Raw genomic sequence first — 23,315 nt, 5'->3', positions numbered from 1 at the left:
TTTGTTTCTGTTTCTTTTGTACTATTATGCTTCAATCGACAACAGCAAATAATGCCTTGAACATAATTATTTGGTTAGGCCTATCACCAATTCAATTTCACTATTCATAGATTCGGAAAGGATATCCTGTTTCTGTACCCATAAAAAACTATCAAAATAAAAGTAGAAGATAATATTCATGTTCATTTTAAAACAGAAAAAACAAACAAACAAGCCATAATTTTGCGACTTCCCGTTATCAATAGTAATTCAACAATAACATGACAAAAACAGATATATTGTATAGTGCGTTCTTACTGGCAGAAATTGCCGTATATAATCATATAGTTCCCTATCCCGCCCATAGCTCTAAAAATCTGTCGTGCACGCATCAAACTATATAACATGGATTAGTGACTACAGTCATGCACATGTCATACAATCTAAATGAAGTTAAAAAATATGCAATTGGTGAGCTAATGATGAATGTTGCCTGTTTTACATCCACGTACGGAAAATCTTTATTTGCTTCATGTATGTTCATTGTTCCACTCTGATAACTAGCGATATCGGACACGCATACACACAACATCTTTTAAACTTGGCAAAATGTATCGTCCTTTCTAAAATTGTATACGAAAAAAGAAATATAGCTGATTGCACGCTGGAGAGACTTTTATTTTCCCTTGCCATGTACGCTGGAATATGCGAGGCCTGAAAGTGATTGAAGGGAAAAGCAAAAGTAAAAAGACATCTATTGAAATCAATATATAATGGAACCTGATTTCTTTATTCCTTATGTAAATACGTAATATTATGTAATGTAATGTAATGAGGTAAATTTAAAGTTGAATAAGGAAAAAATCCCAAAATAGTGAGATGACTTTATTATAGTCATCTCACTATTTGGGATTTTTTTCCTTATTCAACTTTGAATTCACCTCAACATTCCAGCGTAAATAATAAATGAGGAGGCTTTTTTTACGCTTATTGTTGAAATCAAACTGAAATCTAAGTTTATGATGTATAGGAAGTCTATTTATGTCCACTAAAATGACAGGCTATCTAAGTCTACAAACTCTCCAATAGACTAGTGATGTAATTTTTTTTTTTTTAATGTTCTCGCAGTTTCGATGACAAAACTTATCTTGTTACTTTGTAAACAGATACAAATTGTATGGTGGGCATTTAATGTTTATAAATAAAAATGACTTCGTATTGATTCCTGAGTCCTCTCAATTTTCTTTCCTGTTTCAAGACTAATTTTCGATACTAAACTTTGTGAGTACATTATCAGTTGATCATCATGATATTACACGAATGTGGCATAACATTTTGCCGAGATACATTTCATATTTTTGCCATAAATCAGAATTAAGGAAATAAGAATAGCAATGCAAAACTATAAAGAATGATATGTTTGAACAACTGTAACTAGATTAAAAAAAAAACACCTCTCATAGTCTACATAACACATTGCAAATGCCTCTTGTAATCAGTTTTTCGAAAGTGACAATGTACTGACATGGTCTGATTTACGTCCATTCAAATCGCGGCATTATAGTATTAAGATATCTATAAACTGCTTTGTAAATGGGCTGTCTCGTTTAAAAATATTTTCAGCAGCACGTCACATCTATTCAGGAGCCATAGTATCTTTGGAAAGAAAATGGTCCCTGTTCCAGCACAGTCTATTAATCTCGCTAATTTGGATTTTCTTTTAATTGTTCAATACTGATTTTGAAAATTGATAGATGTCACATCAATATCATAAAAAGTCAAATTTTTCTGTTTTTGACACCGGAATATCAACTGTACAATAATTGCATTCTAGGATGTTTAGACTTCCTAATATGGTGCTTCTGCTGATGCTATCGTAATGCACTTCACATATCATGAAAGTCGGGAAGAGTATTGCCCATTGTTACCCTGGGAAAAGCAGTTTGAGCTTAATCAATTCAATATCTAGTATAATGTTCATTCTTGATGATTGATAAAATTCATCGAGATGCATTTGAATTTTCGTATCACAGATTCGCGAAGTATGATGAGCTGTTCTTGGACAAATGCCGAATGTAATTCTGGTACAACAGTAAAGCTAAAGTGCCAAGGTAAGGAAACAAGTGGTCGTACCCATGCTGCCTTTTGGGAAGATGAATTAAGAGACCATTAACTTTCTCGTAGAACTAGGAACATTTTCACATGAAAATCAGTTGATGTTTGTGGACACAATGCAAATCATACACCAGTCTTCATAAGATCGGTGTCAGTTATGAAATCAAAAAGATTGTTTAAGAGATTACACTGGTACGTATGTGTGCTGGTTAGCATGTTTAGGCTCTCGAATGAATGCAGTGAAAAGGCCAGTTTGAATAAACAATCTGATGGAGGAAATAATAGCGTCATATAGTCATAGTCATTCATCAGCATGGCGAAAGCATGATTCATATTCAGGGGGTGTATCATGGAGTATTTATCTATTTCTTATCGCAGAACCAGGTTTTCTTGGATGCTACGTGAAATCACCCGCCTTGCAAAACTACAGTCTTCTTTGGGGTTTGCCAAATCGAACCGTGGAGACCGAAAAAGAATGCGTCTCCACATGCCGACAACAAGGAGAGGTCGCTGATGTTATCGCAGTTATCCATCGAGGCGTATGTGTGTGCGTTCCATCAGAGATATTTGCTGTTATATCCTCTTCTGAATCTTATCGTCACGAATGGTCATGTTCAAGCATCACTGAACCTAAGAACAGTAATGATTTGAATAGTGCATTTAATGGTGAGTGTTGCGGAAAAATGCAAGGATAATAACTACGTATGTACGTTTCTGAATGAATCACTTAAGCTACATTGTTTGCGGTTAACTTGTGGAGAAGATATAAAGCAACCTGAGAACATATACTTCAAAGACAATTAATAATTCTTCTAGTCAATTATAACAATCAAATCAATTCCACCAAAATGTTAACAGTTTGTCTTGCATTTCATCAGAAAATTTGGCTTACACGTGTAGTTTTCACAACCCGTCGCTGAAACCAAAGACGATTTCATGCCTAACTCCGTGATTCATCAACTTTTAAATCTCTTCAAACTCTGAAGCCGTGGTCACAACTCGCCGTACTTGCAAGTGCGTGCTGTCTACTTACAAAAACGTGGGCAAAATTTGGGGATCCGTACGTAGTAAGTACCGCCTCCGCACGAATTTTCGAGCACGCAGACACGCCGTAGCACTTTTAGGATCCGAGGAACTTTCGCTGCGTTCGGGCTACGGATTCACCCTAAGTGCGGGCAACGTACGTGCACTCTACAGCGAACGTGCGTACAACGCACTGACTCCGTGCGTTTTTTTTTAAATTTTCCCACCGTCACTTGTTCGGCTGACGGCACACGTAGCACGTACGTGTTGAGCACGTAATAAGTGCGCAGCCCGTGCTTATTCGACACTTCCCTGAGTTCAACTGTTCAATAGAGCACGCAGACTGTACCGAACTTGCCGAATAAGCACCTGCTCCGCACTTAAAACGTAAGTTGTGCGCAGTGATCTCTGCAAGGTACACGAACCGAGCCGACGGACGAGTATCATCATTTTCGTCTCCAAGATGTCATGATGATGGCAATCATATATTCATACTGTTCTATTTCACCTACCGGGCAGAAATTCCCTGTAAGGATTATAGGATCGAAAAAATCGCATACACAGTAAAATGATTGTTATATCACTTGAAAGGGCTTTCAAAACTCTTTCGAATTGTGTCACAAATCGAAATTATTATGTTATAGGACCCTTCTGCCTGGTAGGCGATTAGTAATATATTTATATATATGTATATACACACACTTGTATACACTTGTACCATATTTTGTGGCACATAAGACAAAGTAAAAAACTTCTTGAAGAAGCAAAACATATAGAAATCTTGAGCTCTGAATGGTCAATGCATGAAGTGACAGGATTTTTGGAGTTTAAAAAAAATGTTACATTTAAGATCTGCACAAGCGTGTTTAAAGGCATTGATCATCATTGTATATGCAGAACAGTGATAAAGTCAGTACCATTCTCTGAAATTGAGAATGTGTATATTTTGAAATTAAGCAAGGAAGAATTTTCTATGACAGTATTACCTTTTTAGGGCCTTAATTGCAAACGTGACACCTTTAGTCTCAGATGAAACTGCAAACTCATAGGCCTACATTCATTGTTTTATTGATATGCTGATAAATCTAGCTAAAAAATGCCTCCATGTCTGAAATGCCACCACCTCTGAAACTGGGTATAAAGATGGCAGACTTTAATAACAGCAAATTATACGCATCTTACCTCAAGTGCCAATGTGTTAGGATGTTTTAATCCAAATAATGTTATACAATGTCATTGTATACCTGATATTGACATTAGCATATAAGCCTACATCAGGTATACAATGTCATTTTATACGTGATGTAACCTAGGTCCTATACATAGAGCTGTACAGCTCTATGGTCCTATACCTAATAGCCTATTAACCCTTTCTCTGTCAATGAGTCAAATATGCACACATTTCACATATTTCACTTAGTTTATTTATTTCAATCTCATTTCTTTCAACAGAATATATAAAAACCTATAGACATGAAATGAATATGACACACAGAAGGTTAAACTACCATATACATCCATGGAGAAGAAGTATGATTATACATCTGAAGAACCTTGGAAGGTGGTCCTATAATTAGGCTTACCCCTAGTAGCATCTGACGGGAAGAAAAAAAATCATCGCACTTGCACGCACTTACAACATGCGACAGAGTAGGGATACCTTACGTGAGCAGCACGTGTAATTACAGCCTCCGCAAGAGAACGTAGCAATCTCACGCAGATTGTAAGTTGTAAGCACGTACAACTCACTTACCACGTGCACAACGTACGATGCACGTAACCCCTCATTGCCAGGCGTGGCGCGCGGGCCACGTACTTACATCCTGCGCAACCGTGCGAGTGTCGTGCGTTGACGTACTTCCTCCCTACGCTAGTCACTTCCTCCCCACGTTTTTAGAAAAAACGTGAACGCCGTGGCCTCCGCCAACAACGTACGGGCGAAAAGCACGCACGGCGAGTTGTGACCAGGGCTTACAGGATAATTTTTTTTGACTCAGGGAAAAAAATGTATAGAAGACACCTTTCCGGTCAAGAATACGCAAACATTTGTTGGATGCAGTATTTATTCAACTCCGGCTATCAGAAGTTCAGTGCCTCTTCAAATTTTACCGTTAAACGTATGAAACATTAACATTTCTTTAATTTCTAATTACGTACGGTTGACATGAATCCTCTACCATTTTTTTTTATTTGGTCTATATTCGATAATCAAGATGTACATGGTGTGGAATCTAATTGCTAATGCCATCATCTTTTAACACTATATCTTAAGGTCATTAACGACTTTGTTTCATAGATCTGGTATTCAGCTCATTACTCACGTCACCAGGCAATCTTAACCAATGATTTTAATATATCACTGCGAGGAACACGTATGATTGTGAAGATATGCCTGTGACTGAAACAAAATAATGTGATAACTTTTCTTGAAATTCAGATGTCATCATCGCAGTCATCATCGATGAAAACTAGAGTCTGCGGACATCGATGTCCATTGTGTGTCTGCACGTACGTATGTGTGTGTGTGCATGTGTGTGTGTGTTTCTGCTTGTGGGTATGTGTGACGTGTGACGTGTGGCTGTGTAACGTCTTATGAGCGCAAGTAAAATTGACTCTTTTTTTTACTTCCAATCTTTTTAGTTTCCTATGGTTTTTGCGACAAACTTGACATTGTCCCAAATGGAAAATGGGATTCCAACGTCACGTGGTTTGGTTCCATGGTAACTCTCACCTGTGAGGAAGGTTACGTTATGAAAGGTGGCGCCACACTCCAGTGCGTGGCGCTGCCTGGCCGGTCGACGTACTTCCCAGTTTGGAACTCGTCGGTGCCATCTTGCTGTAAGATCTCAGTTTCAGAGTACTCTTCCCCTAAACGCTTACGTTCTCCTGGATCTAAATCCTTTATTGATTTTTAAAAAGGTCGCAATTTCACTTTAGTCTCATGGAGAAGTTTTCGCAACCATGTTTTTGTCTATATTGGAAGCCTATTCTATAAAATATGCATACATAATTTGTATATAAATGATATTTTAGGACACCACAAAGACTGTGATACCCGGATCATCAAAAGGCATCGTGATAATATACATTGTCATCTGTTATTAGCACCGTCCAGCTTGAGGCATATATTTAATATAAAGATGTTGAGGATATTTGAAATCGCTCTCATAGACAATACCACACATTATTGTAGAGATTCTATTTAGACCAGGAAGCACATGGGATTTGGTTTATTCATTCTCCGTATTGCAACATTTACATTTTTTTCAACATAATCAAACATAATGATATACAAATATGAAACTCATTATAGCTAGTTTCAACAATTTCAACAATTTTGATTACAAATGCATTTAAGACAACATTACAATACATGTGGTACGAATTACCATACAGAACGGTCGCCAATAATAAGCTATAAGCTTGACCCTTTGGCAACCGATAATACAATACGTTAATGCAATAAAAGAAAGGGGTCCAACATGATGCTCGCGGGTTAGGGGGATGATAGGAGAGACAGAAAGAGCAGGAAAAAGAGGGTGATAGAAACCTTCCGATACCAGGCTTGCCAGATCAAACTCACAGTAAATACGTACAGGTGTACATATGATTATAGATTACAGTGATGTATTCACATTTCACGCACACATAGACATGATACTATGTTGCTATTGTCAAATAAATGGGACAAAACAAAATCTGTGGATATTCAAGGCTTTTAAGGAAATCTTTATAGATTTTCTTCCAACCTTCAGTCCTTCAATGAGTGTATTGATATTCTTATTTCTTTGAATCCATACATACATTATGCTCGAGGAACTTAATTCCCTTTATATCAAACAACTGTCATGCGTAACTCGAGGAGAAAAGCTGACGTAAGAGTGAAAAAGACTCCATGCAATAGAGTAGTTCTTGCCGCAGAACAATTTTAGAACCGAAAGTTATGTCATCTAAACCATAAAATCACTACGTGACTTTTCGCACACTTCGGTTGTCTCGGAACAATCGATGACATCTGATACTATAATAAAGAAATAAAAGACGGACAGACACGCAGCGATATGGTGATGCTCAGAAAACACTTATGTTACTGTCCATAAAAAGCATGGGATAATAGAGCAGTTTACCTCATAGCAACCTAACTTCTAGCGGTCAGAATTTTCACACTAGTTTACTAATCTCCTTTTATCTCTTTAAATCGACGAAGATGTCTCTCGCATTTATTGGTGCCATCCTATCTGATCAATCGAAGAGGTATTGCTTTTAATGATTTTTGTGTGGACAAAAGAAAAAGAATATCGCTGCCTCATACTCTTTGTGAATGGTCTTATTTAGTTAATTCAGTTAAATTTCTTATGTAACGCAGTTGCTTTCTCTCATCTACATCACTTCCCATTTCACAGCCTCTTCGATGTTTTGTGATCAGCCTGGTAACGTATCTAACGGAGAATGGAACTCGACCGTGACGTCACTGGGATCTTCAGTAACTCTCAATTGCGTTGATAGTTACGTCATCAAGGGCAGTGCCACATTGCAGTGTGTGAGATCTCCTGACGCCAATCTACCTGCATGGAATGCACCAGTTCCAACTTGCGTTGCTGGCCCGACCAAATCTCAGGGTATTTGCCGCTTCTTTTAATTACATATTGTATGATGCACACATTGCGATGTTCTGTGAAACTTTTCATTTCATTTCATTTCATTTTATTTCATTCTTCTCCTTTTTTCCAACAGAACACAACACAGTATAAATTAGGAATCATATCACAATCGTATACATAGAACTTGCAAATGATATCAAATGATAAAGTTACATATATATGCATGTATACGCAAAATAATACAAGGTTATGTTTCAGTTGAAAAAAAAGAACTGAGAGGTCCACTAAAAAAACAAGCTTTTAGATTGCGAACCACTCAAGAAAAATCTAACGAAATACTTATTTGCGTATGCTTAGCACAAGTATAATTTAAGACAACACGGAACAAAATAGGAGACACACAGCAACATAACATTCACAGTCTAATAAAAATATAGTTTTAAAAGAGGGCTTATTTGAAGTAGGCCTACCAACTCGAACTTTGCACAAGTCAGTCACTGCAGGTTGTTCACCGGTCTATATTGTCGTTAGGGTGACAAGACGTAGTAAAATCACTTTCTTTTATCTTTTGTCAGGTAATTACTGGTAGTTAAGAGATGTCCTATCGCGATTTAGATTAGCTGTCTTACCAGCGAAAATGGAGTCACCGCTTCACGCAAAAGGAAGTAAATCCTTTTATTACTCTGCATTGGTTGCCATTTTTTTTTTCTCTCCTAAACATGCGACATTTTGGGGATACAGGGTATTCCCCCTCCCTCCCCCCTCCCCAAAAAAAGCATTACAAGTATTTATTTGTTATTACTATTATTTCTATTATTATCTTGTAGGCCATCCTATCTCGATTTGATATTAATATCCTTTATAATCATTCCGTCTTTTCTAGTTAACGAGCCGAAATGTAGTAACCCTGGTAATGTAACGCACGGTGTATGGAATTTCAGTACCATGAAGCTTGGATCGACGGTAACACTGACTTGTGATAAAGAATACGCCCCCAATAGTAGTGCGACGTTGCTCTGTGTGACGACATCAGATATAACACGACCACCAGTTTGGAACGCTTCAGCTCCATCTTGCCTACCGGTTAAACGCAAATGCTCAATCTCATTAGCACTTTTCGTGATAAGAAGGTGTCTTTCCATAGATATTTTGTTGTTGTTGTTGTTGTTGTTACTGTCGTTTTTTATAGCAAATATAACGATATTACCTTGCCACTAAGAAAATATTGAAATTATCATATCAGCCGGCAATGAAATGACCGACGGCTTTACATTTTACCCAAAGGTCATGGCAATGATGATGAACGCCATTGCCTATGAAAGGACATTGTTGCCAAGTGAATTGAATCGAGCACTGTATCATAACGAAGAAAAGATTAGGAGGGGACTAAATTCAAGACATTTATAGAAATCATGGACTAAAAAGCGCCAACTATACAATGCAAGGGAGAGAATACTTCTCTTGTTGTTCCTATCTACGTAGCAAAGGTATATCTATATTGAACTCATGTTTACAAAGTGGCCTAGTGTGTTTATGCAGCCAGATGTGGACAGAAAGATAGAAATATCGACAAACATTGCTTACAAATACATTCACGTTTGTTGAAACAGATAGTGGCAACATGTGCTCGTAAATGTTTTACTGCAACCACGATGATATTGTAATGCCATTCTTGGTATTGATACAAATTTCAAATTACGATCATCCTTCATTCTATCCACGATGTGACTCCCTATAAAGTAAGGATAGTTGTAGGAATATTGTATAGAGCGCATGAAAATTTCGAGCTTGATATGATAAGTAATGTAAGTTTCGTCCTGAGAACACAAAATCAGTACAAATTTGTAATCAAGGAAAATACTATGAATACAACTACAAAAACTGTATGTCTTGACACATACAAAATCAAAATCTATGGACAATTAACCAGACTGATATAAGACAGAGCTTGTTGTCTCTTCTTTAAAGTGAGTAATAACTAATTGCTAGACCAACAATAGTAGGCAAAATCCCTTTAAAAAGACCCCCCCCCCCAAAAAAAAAGGAAAGGAAATGCGCAAACAAATTGTTGTTATCCTTACTACAGTAAGTATTCAAGTTAATCCACGTGGACACGTACAGTGTAGGCCCTACTCTTGTGTCTCAAACGGCTGACCGTCCTGTCTAATGATAACACCATCTACTTCCGTTCTGTCTCTTCCAGGTAACAAGATGACATGTGGTCAACCCGGTAACGTTTCGCACGGAAAATGGGATTCAAACATCACTCGGCTTGGCTCCACAGTTACCCTGAACTGTGATGAAGGTTACACCATTAATGGTAGTGCAACGTTGTTTTGTATGACGTCATCTAACGATGGTCAAATGCCACAGCCACCAGTTTGGAACGCATCAACCCCATCGTGCCAAGCGGTCAATGGTAAATCCTCAATTTAACATCTTTGATCATATTGTAACATCAAAGGAATTCGTCGGATTTCCATTGTGCACTGAATTGTACAGAATTTACGCCGGCGTTTATTTGTCTCAAGGACAGTATTTGTACTTCAACGTAGCACTGAAAAGCAATAATCTATCCCAACGACAGCATGAAAGTTTCTTCTCTCAAATTACTGGGGAGTTTTAAAAAAAAAATCACTGGGAAGTAGTCAGAACTTCCTCTAAACAGGCAGCCTCAATACCAACAGCTATAAGTACTCTCCGTTTAATAATACAGTATAATGCTACAATATACGTCCGCGGTATTCCCTTCATGAATAACCTGGAATGACGATAGTGTTGAATTCCAAATGGAGCCACTGCTGCACTTAGGGTAATAGAAGTCCACAACTAGGTCACAGAAGCTCATCCGTTGGGTTTACTACAAATATCTGGAGCTAAATTCCAGGGAAATATACGATTTTTTTCTGTGGTATATATTGGTGTGTTCATTACATGGGCGTATTACTTAGTACTTAGTAAGTATTCCCGAGATCCATGGACAATCAACGTCCCTCAGCCCTCTCTGCCCTTATGTTAGCAATGTCCTGCGTGTCGGAAGTATTGCCCCTGGTGTAAGTTTGCCGCGCTCTCCCATTAAGTGGCTCCCAGAGCAAAACCGAGTGCAGTGTAACTCAAGGTGTCCTTGAACATCCCCAGCAAGCCTGATAAGGTGCTGCTTTGGAGCTTACTTATGGCAAATCCCGTGAAGTTCTGAAGAAATGATCCTTATTATGTACAGGCTGATGTACAGAGTCATAGTGAGCAACCTCATGAAGAAACCATCTAGACGCATTTGTGCATAACACAAGTTTGACACATACACACCAACAAAAAGAAAATACATTAATGTCTTTACTCTTTGCTACACAAAACTAAGGATTATGGAATTGGATCACTTAATGGAATCTTAAATTTTCAATTTGTCTATCATTTTACCCTAGGCTCTACTGAATATCATTGTCATCATTGTCATCATATTGTCAATTGTTATCATTTCCTATCCGCTTTAGGCAAATTTCCTCTTCTGATTGTGCTGACGTTTTCATATGTGACTGTCTTCACACTTCTTGCCCTCATCTCCAGGGCTTGGTGCTTATATCAAAGAAAAAGGTGAGTCTTTGCTGAAACCTCGAATTTCGTTTATGTCACTTCCCGTTTCCTAATTAAGTGGTTCTTAAAGAGCATTGACCAAAAATTGACACCATGGAACTACATTTTCTGAAGCGTTATAAGTGTAATTGGGACCCTTCAAATATATGACATATATAAAGTCATTCATGTTTTCGTATTGTTGTTCGGATAACAAACAATTTCTTGTTCCTGAAAGAGGTGGCGCCTCATTCCATTCATTTTCCATTCGCTTTTGCCCTCCCACCTACCACCCCCCCCCCCAAAAAAAGCAAAAACATTTGGTTATTAAACAAGAAACGTTTATTTCTTCGATATTCTGCATTATCTTTTCGAGACTATCTCGGAAATCTAAAGGGAAAAAGCATTCACAGCGTGTGATTCTTTTCTTTTTTTATTTTGTTATAATTCATGTACACATTTTTGCAAAATTTACTTCATTAAGAAATCTTATTTTTAGTCTGGGTGAAATTACGCAGTTATATTTATAGAATTAATTAGGCCTTTGAAACTTATATGGATTTTTAGTTCACTGAAATGGGAATTATGTGGAGCTGAAGGGCTGTGTCTTCCTGCTCATTGCAGATTTAAACCGTCGCCATCTCCAACTCGGAACGACGGTGACATAAGTGGCCTGCAACCTTCAGACCAACAGACAGTTCCTGATAATCAAGCTGCGGATGCTGCTTTCCCACTCTGTACCTTGAGACCTTCCGTTGACCATGCTATGTTTCCTGGCGGACACCCTGCCCCTACAAGGATTGAAGACTCTGCTTATGATCAAGATAATATTTACCAAAATGCTGAATACGTACGCAGAAATTTTGACAACAGGCAGATGATCTCGAAAGGAGCCGTTTCGGCAGAAGACCATGGGCAGAATTGGTCGTCTACCTCTGAGCAACCAGTTGGTGTTAAGTGTTTTGGGGGAAAATCGCATCAGAAGCCATCGAGAAATGTTAAAGAATATGAAAGTGACAAGTTCGTTTCAACGGGCATCGGCAGTGACACAACTGGCGGAGAAACCTCGATGCCACAGGTTCGGTTGTTTGAGGAATCAGAGTACAACTCGCTTGAATTTGCGAGAGGTCCTGCAATCGGTCTTATGGGTAAGCACGCAGAGCCCGGCAATTGTATTTGGCAGGCTTACGCAGCAGATGAAGAAAGGGCAAAAAATTCCCCCTCTGGTGGAAGATCTGTGGAAACTATTGACTGGGATTATTCTAACAAAGACAATGAATACGACGACATCGATGCAACGGTTGGGCTTCCAGTGGGATCCGTTTTCATTGACAGACACCAAGTCACAACGAAAGATAAAGATTATGCCGAAGAACTCTCTGAGCTCTATGCCAAGGTGGATAAGAGAAGAGGAAGTTCTTCACGTGAGAATAGCTCTGTTTCAGCACAGAACATCGAGGAACTGTACGCCAAAGTAGACAAGCGTAGAGATGGACCCTCAAAGGTGCATGATTCCATTGGCAGGCTAAAAAAGATCACACAAGACGAAAATGGCGTCGAGGCAACACCTGTAGAACTCTATGTTAATATGGATGATAGGAGAGGGAGAAATTTCACCGAACAGGAGAGTTTTGTGTCAGTATGTAGTGGCGAGGAACTGTATGCCAACGTGAATGAGCAGGGAGATGGATGTTCACAAGGAATAAGTTACAATAACGGGCACCAAGACATCACAAACGTAAAAAATGACATCGAAACTGCCTCTGAGGAACTCTATGCACAGGTGGATAAATGAATGATGTCCCGTAAGGAGGTTGGTGATACGGCAGAATTCAGACATGAGGAACTGTATGCCAAGGTGAACAAGCATTTTTGATGGGAAACAGTTTCATTGAAGGGTACAGATTCACCACAGAAGGTCACTTTTGAGGCAAAATCTGTGCCTGTGGAATTCTTTGAAAGAGTGGATAAGAGAAAGGGATACTTTTTATTCAAATGAGGAATGGTATATACTGATGTGAGTAAAGATATAAGGGTGCATCTAAAAGTTGGATTTTTCCAAGGCACCACACAAGACCAAATGACCCGCCGATACTGTAACTGTTGAAGTCTATGCACAGATGGATAGAAAGGAGGACTGTTATTTGGCTAGTTCTTGGTCAGCACAAAAGAGAGAGGAACTGTACACCAGTGTGAGCAAGCATTATAGAGAAGAGGTTCAATTCAAGGGGGATCGGTCCCAAACTAGGCCGGCGCCACGTTTTGAAAAAAAAGGGGGGTATATTTCTGGTACCACTTCCGGGTTTATCAGCTAACAAGCAAAGAAAAAATGGAACAAAACGCCTTCAGCGCAACTTTCCGCTGCCACTTCGTGCGTGTGATTATTTTCAACGAGCACATTTTTTTTTCTTCATAAAACGAGTACCAAATGCCTTGTTTAAGACTACAGACTACCGTTGAATCAATGTAAGAATGCCAAACTGACTACGTGAGCATGAAGAGGAGAGAAAGAGAGAGCGAGACACGATAACAATAAACGTTGAAATGAAATCATTGTACATAAAAGTTATTTGTTTTCATAAATGCATGCACAGTTATTCTGTAACTGCATGTAACACCAAGTACAGAATTCGGAAGATGTCACCCAAATGCCTCGTTTATATCATCGCTGAGTCTGTAACTGATAACATAATTAGAGGGGGACGGGTAGAAGAAGGGAGAAAGTATAAACTGATGGTACACCTGGAATATCTCTATAGAAAACGGAGCATCGCGTCACTGCATCAACATATTTAAATAGGAAACAGAGACTCCTTTGGTATTAAATGACATTTTCACCATGTTAAAATTGAGTCAACGTGGCAATATAAATAGCACACATCAGTGAAATTTGAGGAAAATCCGCCATTCAATTCAAAAGTTATCAATTTTTAAGTTTAGTATCACCGTCGATGGACAAGAAGACTACATAAAATGGAATTTGTAAAGATTGATGTTATGTTTAATCATTTCATTCTAGCCTGTAACAAAATAATAACAGATAAGTGTCGAACATGTCATTTCAGTGTCGAAGTATTGGAAGATGATTTTCCTATTGTTGGATCTGATTCGTTTAATGACAGCTGGACGTTTGACAGTGTGATTGGTGATCCTGCCCATTTGAATTTGACACATGTATCATCAACGAAACTTTGCCAACTTTCTGGATGCTTATGATTTTGGTTATCAAAGTATCAGATTATGTAGTATCTGTACTAAGTCATCCTCAAACAAGTTTCTAACTCCCGTCGATCTTTACGTGTAGGACGTTTGACCGGGGCAGTTTGTTCGTTCTTGTTTTGTTGTTATTTGTTCTTTTTTGCAATTACATTGAAGAAAATAATGCAGCGTATCAAAAGTTAGACAAGAATACAAGTTTTGAATACTGCATGAAAAATACGACTTTCCTTATTTTACAGTATGTGGCACAGTAAAAACTGTGACCACCACACTCAAAATGGAGTATCTTTCAATGTGATATTCATACTAAGTATCGAACTGGAACTAAGTGATGTAGGATAAATCCACTGCTGAATTATCTATAGAAAATCGGCAACGTACATGTATATACAGTCAGCAAAAAATAAAAGACAGTTAACACACCTTTTCAAGTTCTTATTTCTTATAGATTAGTTGACTAATATTAATATTTCAAATGAAATGTTTAAGGCGATCTAAAGACACTATTTAGCATTTGAAAATGAAACAAAAGCCTAGCTTTAGTGCTTCAAAATAATATATCCTTCAATAGTGAATATTTTCACTCGATCTTTTTTAGCGAGTACAAAGAACAATAATCAAAACGCTCAGATTCATCAGAAAAGTACCTATCGCACACTAGTTCTGTTCATAATTTACAGTCGCATACAATGTAAAGCTGGCAATATGCATGGATATCGTATCAGGGCAATTACCCCCAAGGATATTTATCCCCCGGATAAATGCTGCATGGTTAGTGACAAGGTTAGAGTAAAGATTGGGGATGAGGTTGGGTTTGGGTTAGAGTCTGGGTTAGGATTAGAATTAGGTTCAGGATTAGGATTAGGGGTTAGGGTTAGGGGAAGGGTTTTGGGTAATTGACCAGGGGGTAAATGCCCTAGACCCATGGAAGCATTATTAAGGAATCCACAATTTCGTGTTTGATTTTAACTACTGAAGGACCTAGTCAAGTAAAGTTATTGAGCTCACAATTTTGTCAATATATTGCACGTATATAGTACTCTCATATTTGTGTTATGTTATAGACATGTTATAGCAGTACTGTAAGTTACTAGAATTCACCTAAGCATTCTTCAGATAACTGCATGTGTCCATTTGCTATGTGCTTTTCTCCAATAAACACTGCTTCAAACGTGCACCCATGCATTCGTGTCGTCATTGAAAGTAACTTACAGCAATCTACGCACCGTTTCAATCAAATTGTGTAATAGGGCCGTTTACTTCCCTTGCTGAAAAGAATTGATCTTTCTTTGCTTATTTGTTAAAGTATGTTTGTGTTATTTTGCGGTAAGGAAAATGATAGATTAAACATTTTAGTATGGATTGCAAAACTGAATAAAACATGGCACTGAAAAACAGAATTCAAGCACGTTTAATACGTTTTCATGTGTGTTTATTTCGAAATTAAAAACATATTCACAAAATATAGCAGCTGTGGTGTATGCAATACAACAGTGAGCATTTTACGTGAAAATTTTTGTTAAGGTACGAAGCGTGGTCATGAGAACACTTTCTGCCAAGTTATCATATCACAACTATTCTGTGCTTATTAACATTATTCCTGTACACATATCATAAACATCCGGCTTCATAGTGCGATTGCCCCCATAGAAGCATGATTTGTTCAGCCAAAAGATAAGACGTGCAGATCACAAAATCTCCTTTCACTGATTGTAAGAAAAAGGAAGAATCATGTATAATGCCCATCAATTCAATATTGGTAGCCAAAGCAATCATTCATAATGACGACTTTTAAAGGGGGTTTTATTGGCGTGTAATCATTGAAACAAAAACAAAAAACCCACACAAACATTCTAGCTATTAACGTGTAGGAAAGATGTTACTCATAAGACACCATTGCCCAACATATACTGCTAGCTTACCCAAGATCATGTTCCATAGCGTCATTTATAACAGGGCGTCGTTTGAATTGCACGCATAATATTGACTGATATATATGAAGAGTTTGTTTGCAAAAACAGATAAGTCCATATTTGCCAAATGGAGATATTTGCGATTAAAGGTCAAGAAAAATAAGGAGAATAATAAGAAAATCTTTGCTTCTTTTGACCATAACTTAAAAAATATACCTTTATATGTAGTGACCAATATATCATTTAAAAGGTATTATTTTGCACTTTATGACAGAGATCGTACTTCAAAATCTTCAAAAATGGACTTATCGGTTTTTGCAAACAAACCCGTCATATATTTTTTTCATTCCTTGCTTTTTCACTCAGTGCGACGAAACGTAAACGTTCTTCTTCGTTGACTTTAATGAAATCATTATAACTTGAAACCTTTAGCATTTCTTCGATATGAATGCTTCCTGGTGTTCATAATTGTAATAAATGCAATTCCAATAAATGAATGTGATATCTTATTTTGAGTTGCTAAACTTAAAAATGTGATATTGATTCATTCCATTTGATTTACATCGACTTTTGTATTGTTGAGTCTTTGTTTGTGTTTTTGTATGATTATGTTGTTCTCTCTCATTGACAAAAATGTACCACTTTTCGTGCACGATAGTACTCAGCGAAGCTGACAGGAGACGCTCGAGGAAGGATGACATCGTGAAAACTGGACTTTTTGCTTCTCCTGTATACTCCATCGTTTTGTACCGTCTGCTTTGACTGCGTTTGCTTGATTAACTTCCGTGTAGTTAACGTAGCTGTCGAAACCGTTCTCACGAGTGTTCTTCACTGATTTTTTTTTTCTTCAATATCAAGGGTGGCTCATTTGTTAGTGACACCACTCCAAGATGAAATCATCCGTGTCATTGCACTACATTCTTGAGTTCTCATTAAAATAATTATTTGTAGGGAGACAGAGCGATCTATTTATTACAAATTGGTTTTTGAAAGATATTTTCAACTCCTACACCTTTTAAATGTTCATATAGCTTTTTCAGACCCATTTAAATCATCCATTGATATTGTTAGTGTTGTGCTTTTAGTTATAGTATTAGTATAAGGGATAAGTTGAACACTAACTAGGTATTTGCTCATGGAAATCACCTCTCACATAGTCACTAAATGTAAAGAGAGAGATAGAGAGAGAAATGTAAGAAATCGAGGAGTTCTTTTTTGACCTCGTATTACATATGAGGACTTACATAGCATTCAAGATTCGAGCGTACTCTACAGTTGTGAGTCACCATGAATATTCTCGTACAGCATCAAATTAGAATCAGCTTTGCGGCTCCGTCCTTTCGGAAGGTTTGTTTCAGGAGATATATCGATTTCATAATGAGATAGGCCTATTTCTCTCAGAGGCAAGTTGATATACTGATCATCGCACATTTTACCTGTCTTTGATTCATTTTTCGTTTGTTGTTCTCTTGGTTTATTAGAGCAAGTAGATGCAGAATGAAATGTGTTATTAGGGCCAGCCCAAGGACGGACACGATGTTTACTGCTACTGATATTCGTGCACTCGGAACGACACAGCGCATCTGATGTGCATTGGTCGGAAGTTATTTCTTGGTACATGAATGACTGCAGATCTTTGTATCTAGGCGAGTACTGTTCTGCTTTGGAATGACTGGATCGACCTTCTCTGGTGGTATTATGACAGGATAGGGTTTTCATATTGTCACCAGTCTTGGTCTTTTTACGAGCTCCCTGAAGTTTACCTCCTGTAACTCTGCGCACTCCGACACTGGGAATCAGGTAGTGGCCCTCTACCTCAATACTATTTTCATCCACACTTGCTTCTGTAGAGTGAGCAAAGATGACACCTTCGGGATCGGGACCCGACTCGTCTACGGAGAGCTTTTTCGTCACAGTGGCAACATTTTCGCCATCTTGTTTTTTAACGTCCTGGAGAGGCCGTGAACTATTGTCAGCTAAGTTTCGAGTAATCCCCTCGCTACTCATTTCCGCGTTTGGAGCGTAGTGCTGTGAACATGAATAAGGAATACAAGAAAAATTGGATACTTTATAATGGTCGCTTTATATCTCAGAGCACACACGAAAGCAAGGAGATGTTTATATCTCGTACATGCTTGTTAACAATGACTTCATCATCCTCACTTTATAGGGGAAAATGCACGTGATAACAATGTATAAGGGCCATTACACCCCGAGGACAATTACCACCCCCTCCCCACGCTAAATACATGTTAGTGATAAGGTTACAGTAAAGATTAGGATTATGGTTGGGTTTAGGGTTAGAGTTTGGGGCATGGTTAGGATTAGATTCAGGATTAGGATAAGAGTCAGGGGAAAGGTAGGGGGTAATTGTCCATGGGGTTAATTGCAACTCTACAACCGATAAAATATATTTACAAACAGGCCTAAGTTTCCGCAAAATCCATTATTCACTCACAACAGGAAGTCATTATTATTCATTATATCCGTCAGTTTAAAATCATAGACATATAGGACGACAACTAGTGATGACAGCGCATAGTTTTAGCAACCTTCATGCTAAGAGTCATCTTGAATCTTCTTTTCCATTTTTTTAATGAGTTCAACTTAATTGAGCATGAAAGATGCAGATTTAGATTTTTAAAAGTCCAGATTAGATTGAGAGACTATAATTACTTCTGTATTGTTGGCACGTTTCTTCATCCATAATCGAAGACAAATAGCAAAAATCGTGAGAAGAAGAATTCCCATAACTGGAGAGGAGGCCATGATAGCTGTTTTTCGGATTTCCGATGACGTTGTCGTGGGTTCATTACCTTCTGCAATATCTGTTGAACATCATCAGAGAATTGAATTATTATCCATGTGACTACGAGTACAGTCCACATAGTCCAACAGATTCCTTCAAACCTCTGTGTTGATAATAGTGATAAGAGCTGCACTAGAAGAGACTAATTATTATCTTTCATTTACACCTTGTGTATCACCGCATCCTGGCATTGCTCATCATAGTCTTTTCCGTTTGTGCCTCTTTTCAAGTAAGGAAGAGAAGGCTGTTTGTTTTGGTTTTAAGTGGATAGAAAAAGAACAGCAGCAATTACAGCATAATATCATAAGAGCCTGTGATCTTATAGTTAAAGTGGCATACGCTAACTGTATATACAATCTGCAAAGCATACAATACTTTAATAGTAATGCACTTGGTAAGCTTGGATTTGTCTTTAATAGTTTGCTTTGTTTGGGTTACACTTTGGAGACTTTCTTCCTAAAACTCGATAATTACTGAAGTCAGATTTTGTATACTTCCTATAACAGCTGTATAAAATCCTATGCAATCCTCATCCAAGCTTGGGTGATCTCCAGACCAATTCCGTCACTATTTGTTGGCCATAAATCTTGTAGTTTATATTTATTCATTGTTATTTTCCAACTTTATAAGTTATTCCTATTTATTTTTCTTGAAAAACAAACACTGTTGTATATTAAAATGATTTATTTTCTTTTAGGGTGCCCACTTGTTTGAAATAGACATAATACATCCTAGTAGGCGCTATACGACAGTCTTAATGTAGCTCAATCCATATTGATGACACGTCCTTCATTCACCAAAAAAAAAGTAAAAACAGAAAACGAATGCTTGAATGAATGATCAGGGGAACCAATCGGTTTTTTGATAAAACATCTCCGTACGGCTGTTCATATGGAATTCTTCCACTGAAGGTGATGGAAAGCAGTTTATGTTTGTTAATGAAAAGATAATTTCTAACCCCATTCAACAAGATCTGGCCTGCCCCAAGATTCAGTTTTGAGACCGCTATTGTTACTCGTCTTTGTTAATGACCGCCATTAAACTACGACAAAAGAAAATGTGTTTCTACGTATTGTTGGCGCAACAACTATGTCACGGAAGAACGAATTTTGAATTGAATGAGCCTGTAATAATACACATACCAGGACACACAAAATCTATTAACCTGAAAGTCAATATGACAGGTGATGTTAATGATCGATTGAAAACAAAGATGACAAAACATGGTACCTATTCATTACACAAAATGGTCATAACCGTTCTTTCGAAATTGTTTCTGAGCATCAATGCAAGATATTAAGTAAAGATCGTTATCCCTCCTTTTTGTTATGTTGGTGGGGGGGGGGGGGCCTTGCAAATGAAACAGAAACTGTTCGTGTGCTGAAGCATATTATTATACTTTACCAGGAATGCATTTTCGCTGCATGGTGTTGCAGTAAAGTACAGTCGAATACATTAATTCTGATTTGAAAACAATCAGGAGGCAAGATTTTAGTCATACATGTACCATCATTTCATTGATTAACGCCTTTATCAGTCTTTCTAACTGTATTACAGAGCAGAACTATAGACCCAACGTCCATGTATAGAATACATACAAAACATTTGTATCTTTACATGCATGACTCTTAAGTGTGAGCGTAGAGTTATTCCGTCTTTGTTGCCCGTGTTCTAGACAGTGGTGTAGACGAAAGGGCACACACTGCCGAAATGAGGTAAAGCTGAAGAGCTCTTCATGTCAAAACAAGGCAGATGGATTATACAAATCTATCATACGGTTTCGGAGTGGCTTACGTTAAGAAACGCGTTCGGTCGAAAGCACTGCAGTACTGATCATAGCTTACAAAAGAGCTTTACAAGGTCTTATCACGGTAATCTACTTTTGTAAGCTACTTTTGTATCGTTATCTACTTTTTTATGATTTTCCGTTTGTGTTTGTGTTTTGTGTCCTTGATGTAATATTTTTTATTTCTGGGGTTAACGTGTCATAAGACTTTAAAGTTCTTTTTGTTGATCCCCATTGACATGAAACAAATTTTTTGAAGTTTGTCTAGTTGTATATGTCCTTGTATTTTTATGATGAATGAAATAAACCGAACTGAACTGAACTGAATCGATACTAATGTCACATTTTTCATCTAACCTGTTACTGATTTAATGTGAAAAGCCGTCAGTGTTTGATCATGTTGAACCAGAAATTTCGTGTTTGTCGAGTGACAACTTCATGCTCGTAACCAAGGTCTAGTGTACGGCCATTGTTCTTAGTGTACTTCTCACAAACCGCACAAACCACTTACCCCCACCCAATAGCTTTCCTGACACATTGTACCATAGTATGTGTTTGTATTTTCCTATCTTAGCGTGCCCGCTGAACTGTATGTTCAAATATTTCTATTTTATAGGCACTATGTTCATGCGCACATGTAGGGTCTATTCTATAATAGTGTGTTTGTTTTGCCTAGAGTGCAGCGAGTACATCAAAATAAATTTAGAAAGTCTCCCCAGTTTCAAGAGAAATAAACGCAACATTATTGCTCCCTATGTTAAACGCAGAAAAATTGCTTCAACAATGACATTTCATTATATTTGTGTGTGTGTGTGTGTGTGTGTGTGTGTGTGTGTGTGTGTGTGTGACAAACCATCTGTTGTTTGGACTGCCCGGCAAGACGGGACTGAAGCGTTCCAAGCCGGGAAGTACGTCGACCGACGTGGTAGTCCCGCACATAGGAGTGTCGCACTGCCGTTGGTGACGTATCCTTGGTCACAAATGAGAGTAACCATGGAACCAAACCACGTGGTGTTTGCATCCCATTTTCCGTTTTGGACATCATCGACGTGGTCACAGAAGCCATAGGAAACTACAAATAGAGTCAACCGTTGAGAAGCAAAAGTGTAAAAGCGTAAAGTGGTCTTTATAATCATCAAACTGCAGTAACGAACACATGCATACAAATCTTCTTTTTTTGTTTGTTTTTCTTTGGGGGGGGGTGGGCTCACAATACACATCAATCACAGAAATCTCTATCATTCAACATTGGAGAACAGGTCAAATATCATGACGATGTGTAAATATCATGCTATATATCCTGTTGGTTTTCGTTTATTTAAATCATTATTATTTTAATTTTTCATATAAAGTTAGTCATTAAAGTAGCATTGTTATGGTATCTTGTTATAGGTGCTAAATTATTTATCAGACAATGTAGGTACTTATGTATGATTTGCTACAGTGGTATTGATCTAATTGGTAGCCTACTAGGTCAACTGCCATTATATTTTATGCAATGTAACATCTTTATAAGCTATTGAAAACTACCTGTAAGACACATACATAGAAAGAAAAAAAATCAATTGACACATTAATAGTCACCATTAAATGCATAATACAGATCAGGTCTGTGTTTCAGTTCCGCCATGCTCGGACATGACCACTCGTGAAGATTAGTTTGAGAAGAGGACATGATAGCAAATGTGTCTGATGGGAGGCACACGCATGCGCCTTGGTGTATGACAGCTATATCGGCGTCTTCTTCCCCCTCTTCACAAATGGAGACGCACTGTAAATTTGACTGCACGTCATGTCTAGTGAGATTTTGAATGAATGACTTGTCTGGTGAGCTTGGCCGTCTCGTGTAGCATCCAAGATATCCTGGTTCTGTGACGAAAGATATATACTTGTAGAGAGCAAGGGTAAACATCTAGATCAAGTTAAATAATCTCTCCCCTTGGGAAATGATGACTATTTTAAGCAAGCTAAGAGTTTGTATACTTCGTACTCTATTGATTTAGAAATTGATACGTTTGTGGAGAGTTTAACGAAAAGAAAACCCGAGGAACATGATGAAAATGAGAGTTCTGATTTTCTTTACGAGATGACCCTTCGATGTTCACACAAGGCGAGGAACGTTTGCAAAAAATTCCAAACATGGCGTCTATTAGAGGTAAAATAACACATAGGTTAACTCTTTATGATGGCTGTCATGGTGACTGTGACGTCATTATGTCTGTATTATTCATGTTTTTGCATGTCTGTAAGAGTATGAATTACTGTATGGCTGATAACTCCATCACGTTACTAGCATAATC

The 23,315-nt window shown here is 37.8% G+C and overlaps 1 protein-coding gene across 1 annotated transcript; it reads left to right on the top strand.

Moving 5' to 3' along the window:
• The first annotated feature begins 1,647 nt into the window (after positions 1-1,647).
• Positions 1,648-15,972, top strand: LOC139720790 (uncharacterized). The gene is made up of 7 exons (XM_071632130.1): positions 1,648-2,090; positions 2,473-2,760; positions 5,758-5,955; positions 7,521-7,736; positions 9,922-10,137; positions 11,210-11,309; positions 11,913-15,972. The coding sequence occupies exons 1-7, from the start codon at positions 1,988-1,990 to the stop codon at positions 13,081-13,083; spliced, it is 2,292 nt and encodes a 763-aa protein (XP_071488231.1). The 5' UTR covers positions 1,648-1,987; the 3' UTR covers positions 13,084-15,972.
• Positions 15,973-23,315: the final 7,343 nt, after the last annotated feature.

Source organism: Diadema antillarum, unplaced genomic scaffold (assembly GCF_040938485.1).
Source record: "Diadema antillarum isolate AM-2024a unplaced genomic scaffold, OU_Dant_1.0 scf00000133, whole genome shotgun sequence".
Classification (NCBI taxonomy): domain Eukaryota; kingdom Metazoa; phylum Echinodermata; class Echinoidea; order Diadematoida; family Diadematidae; genus Diadema; species Diadema antillarum.
This window is presented reverse-complemented; position numbering and strand designations above follow the sequence as displayed.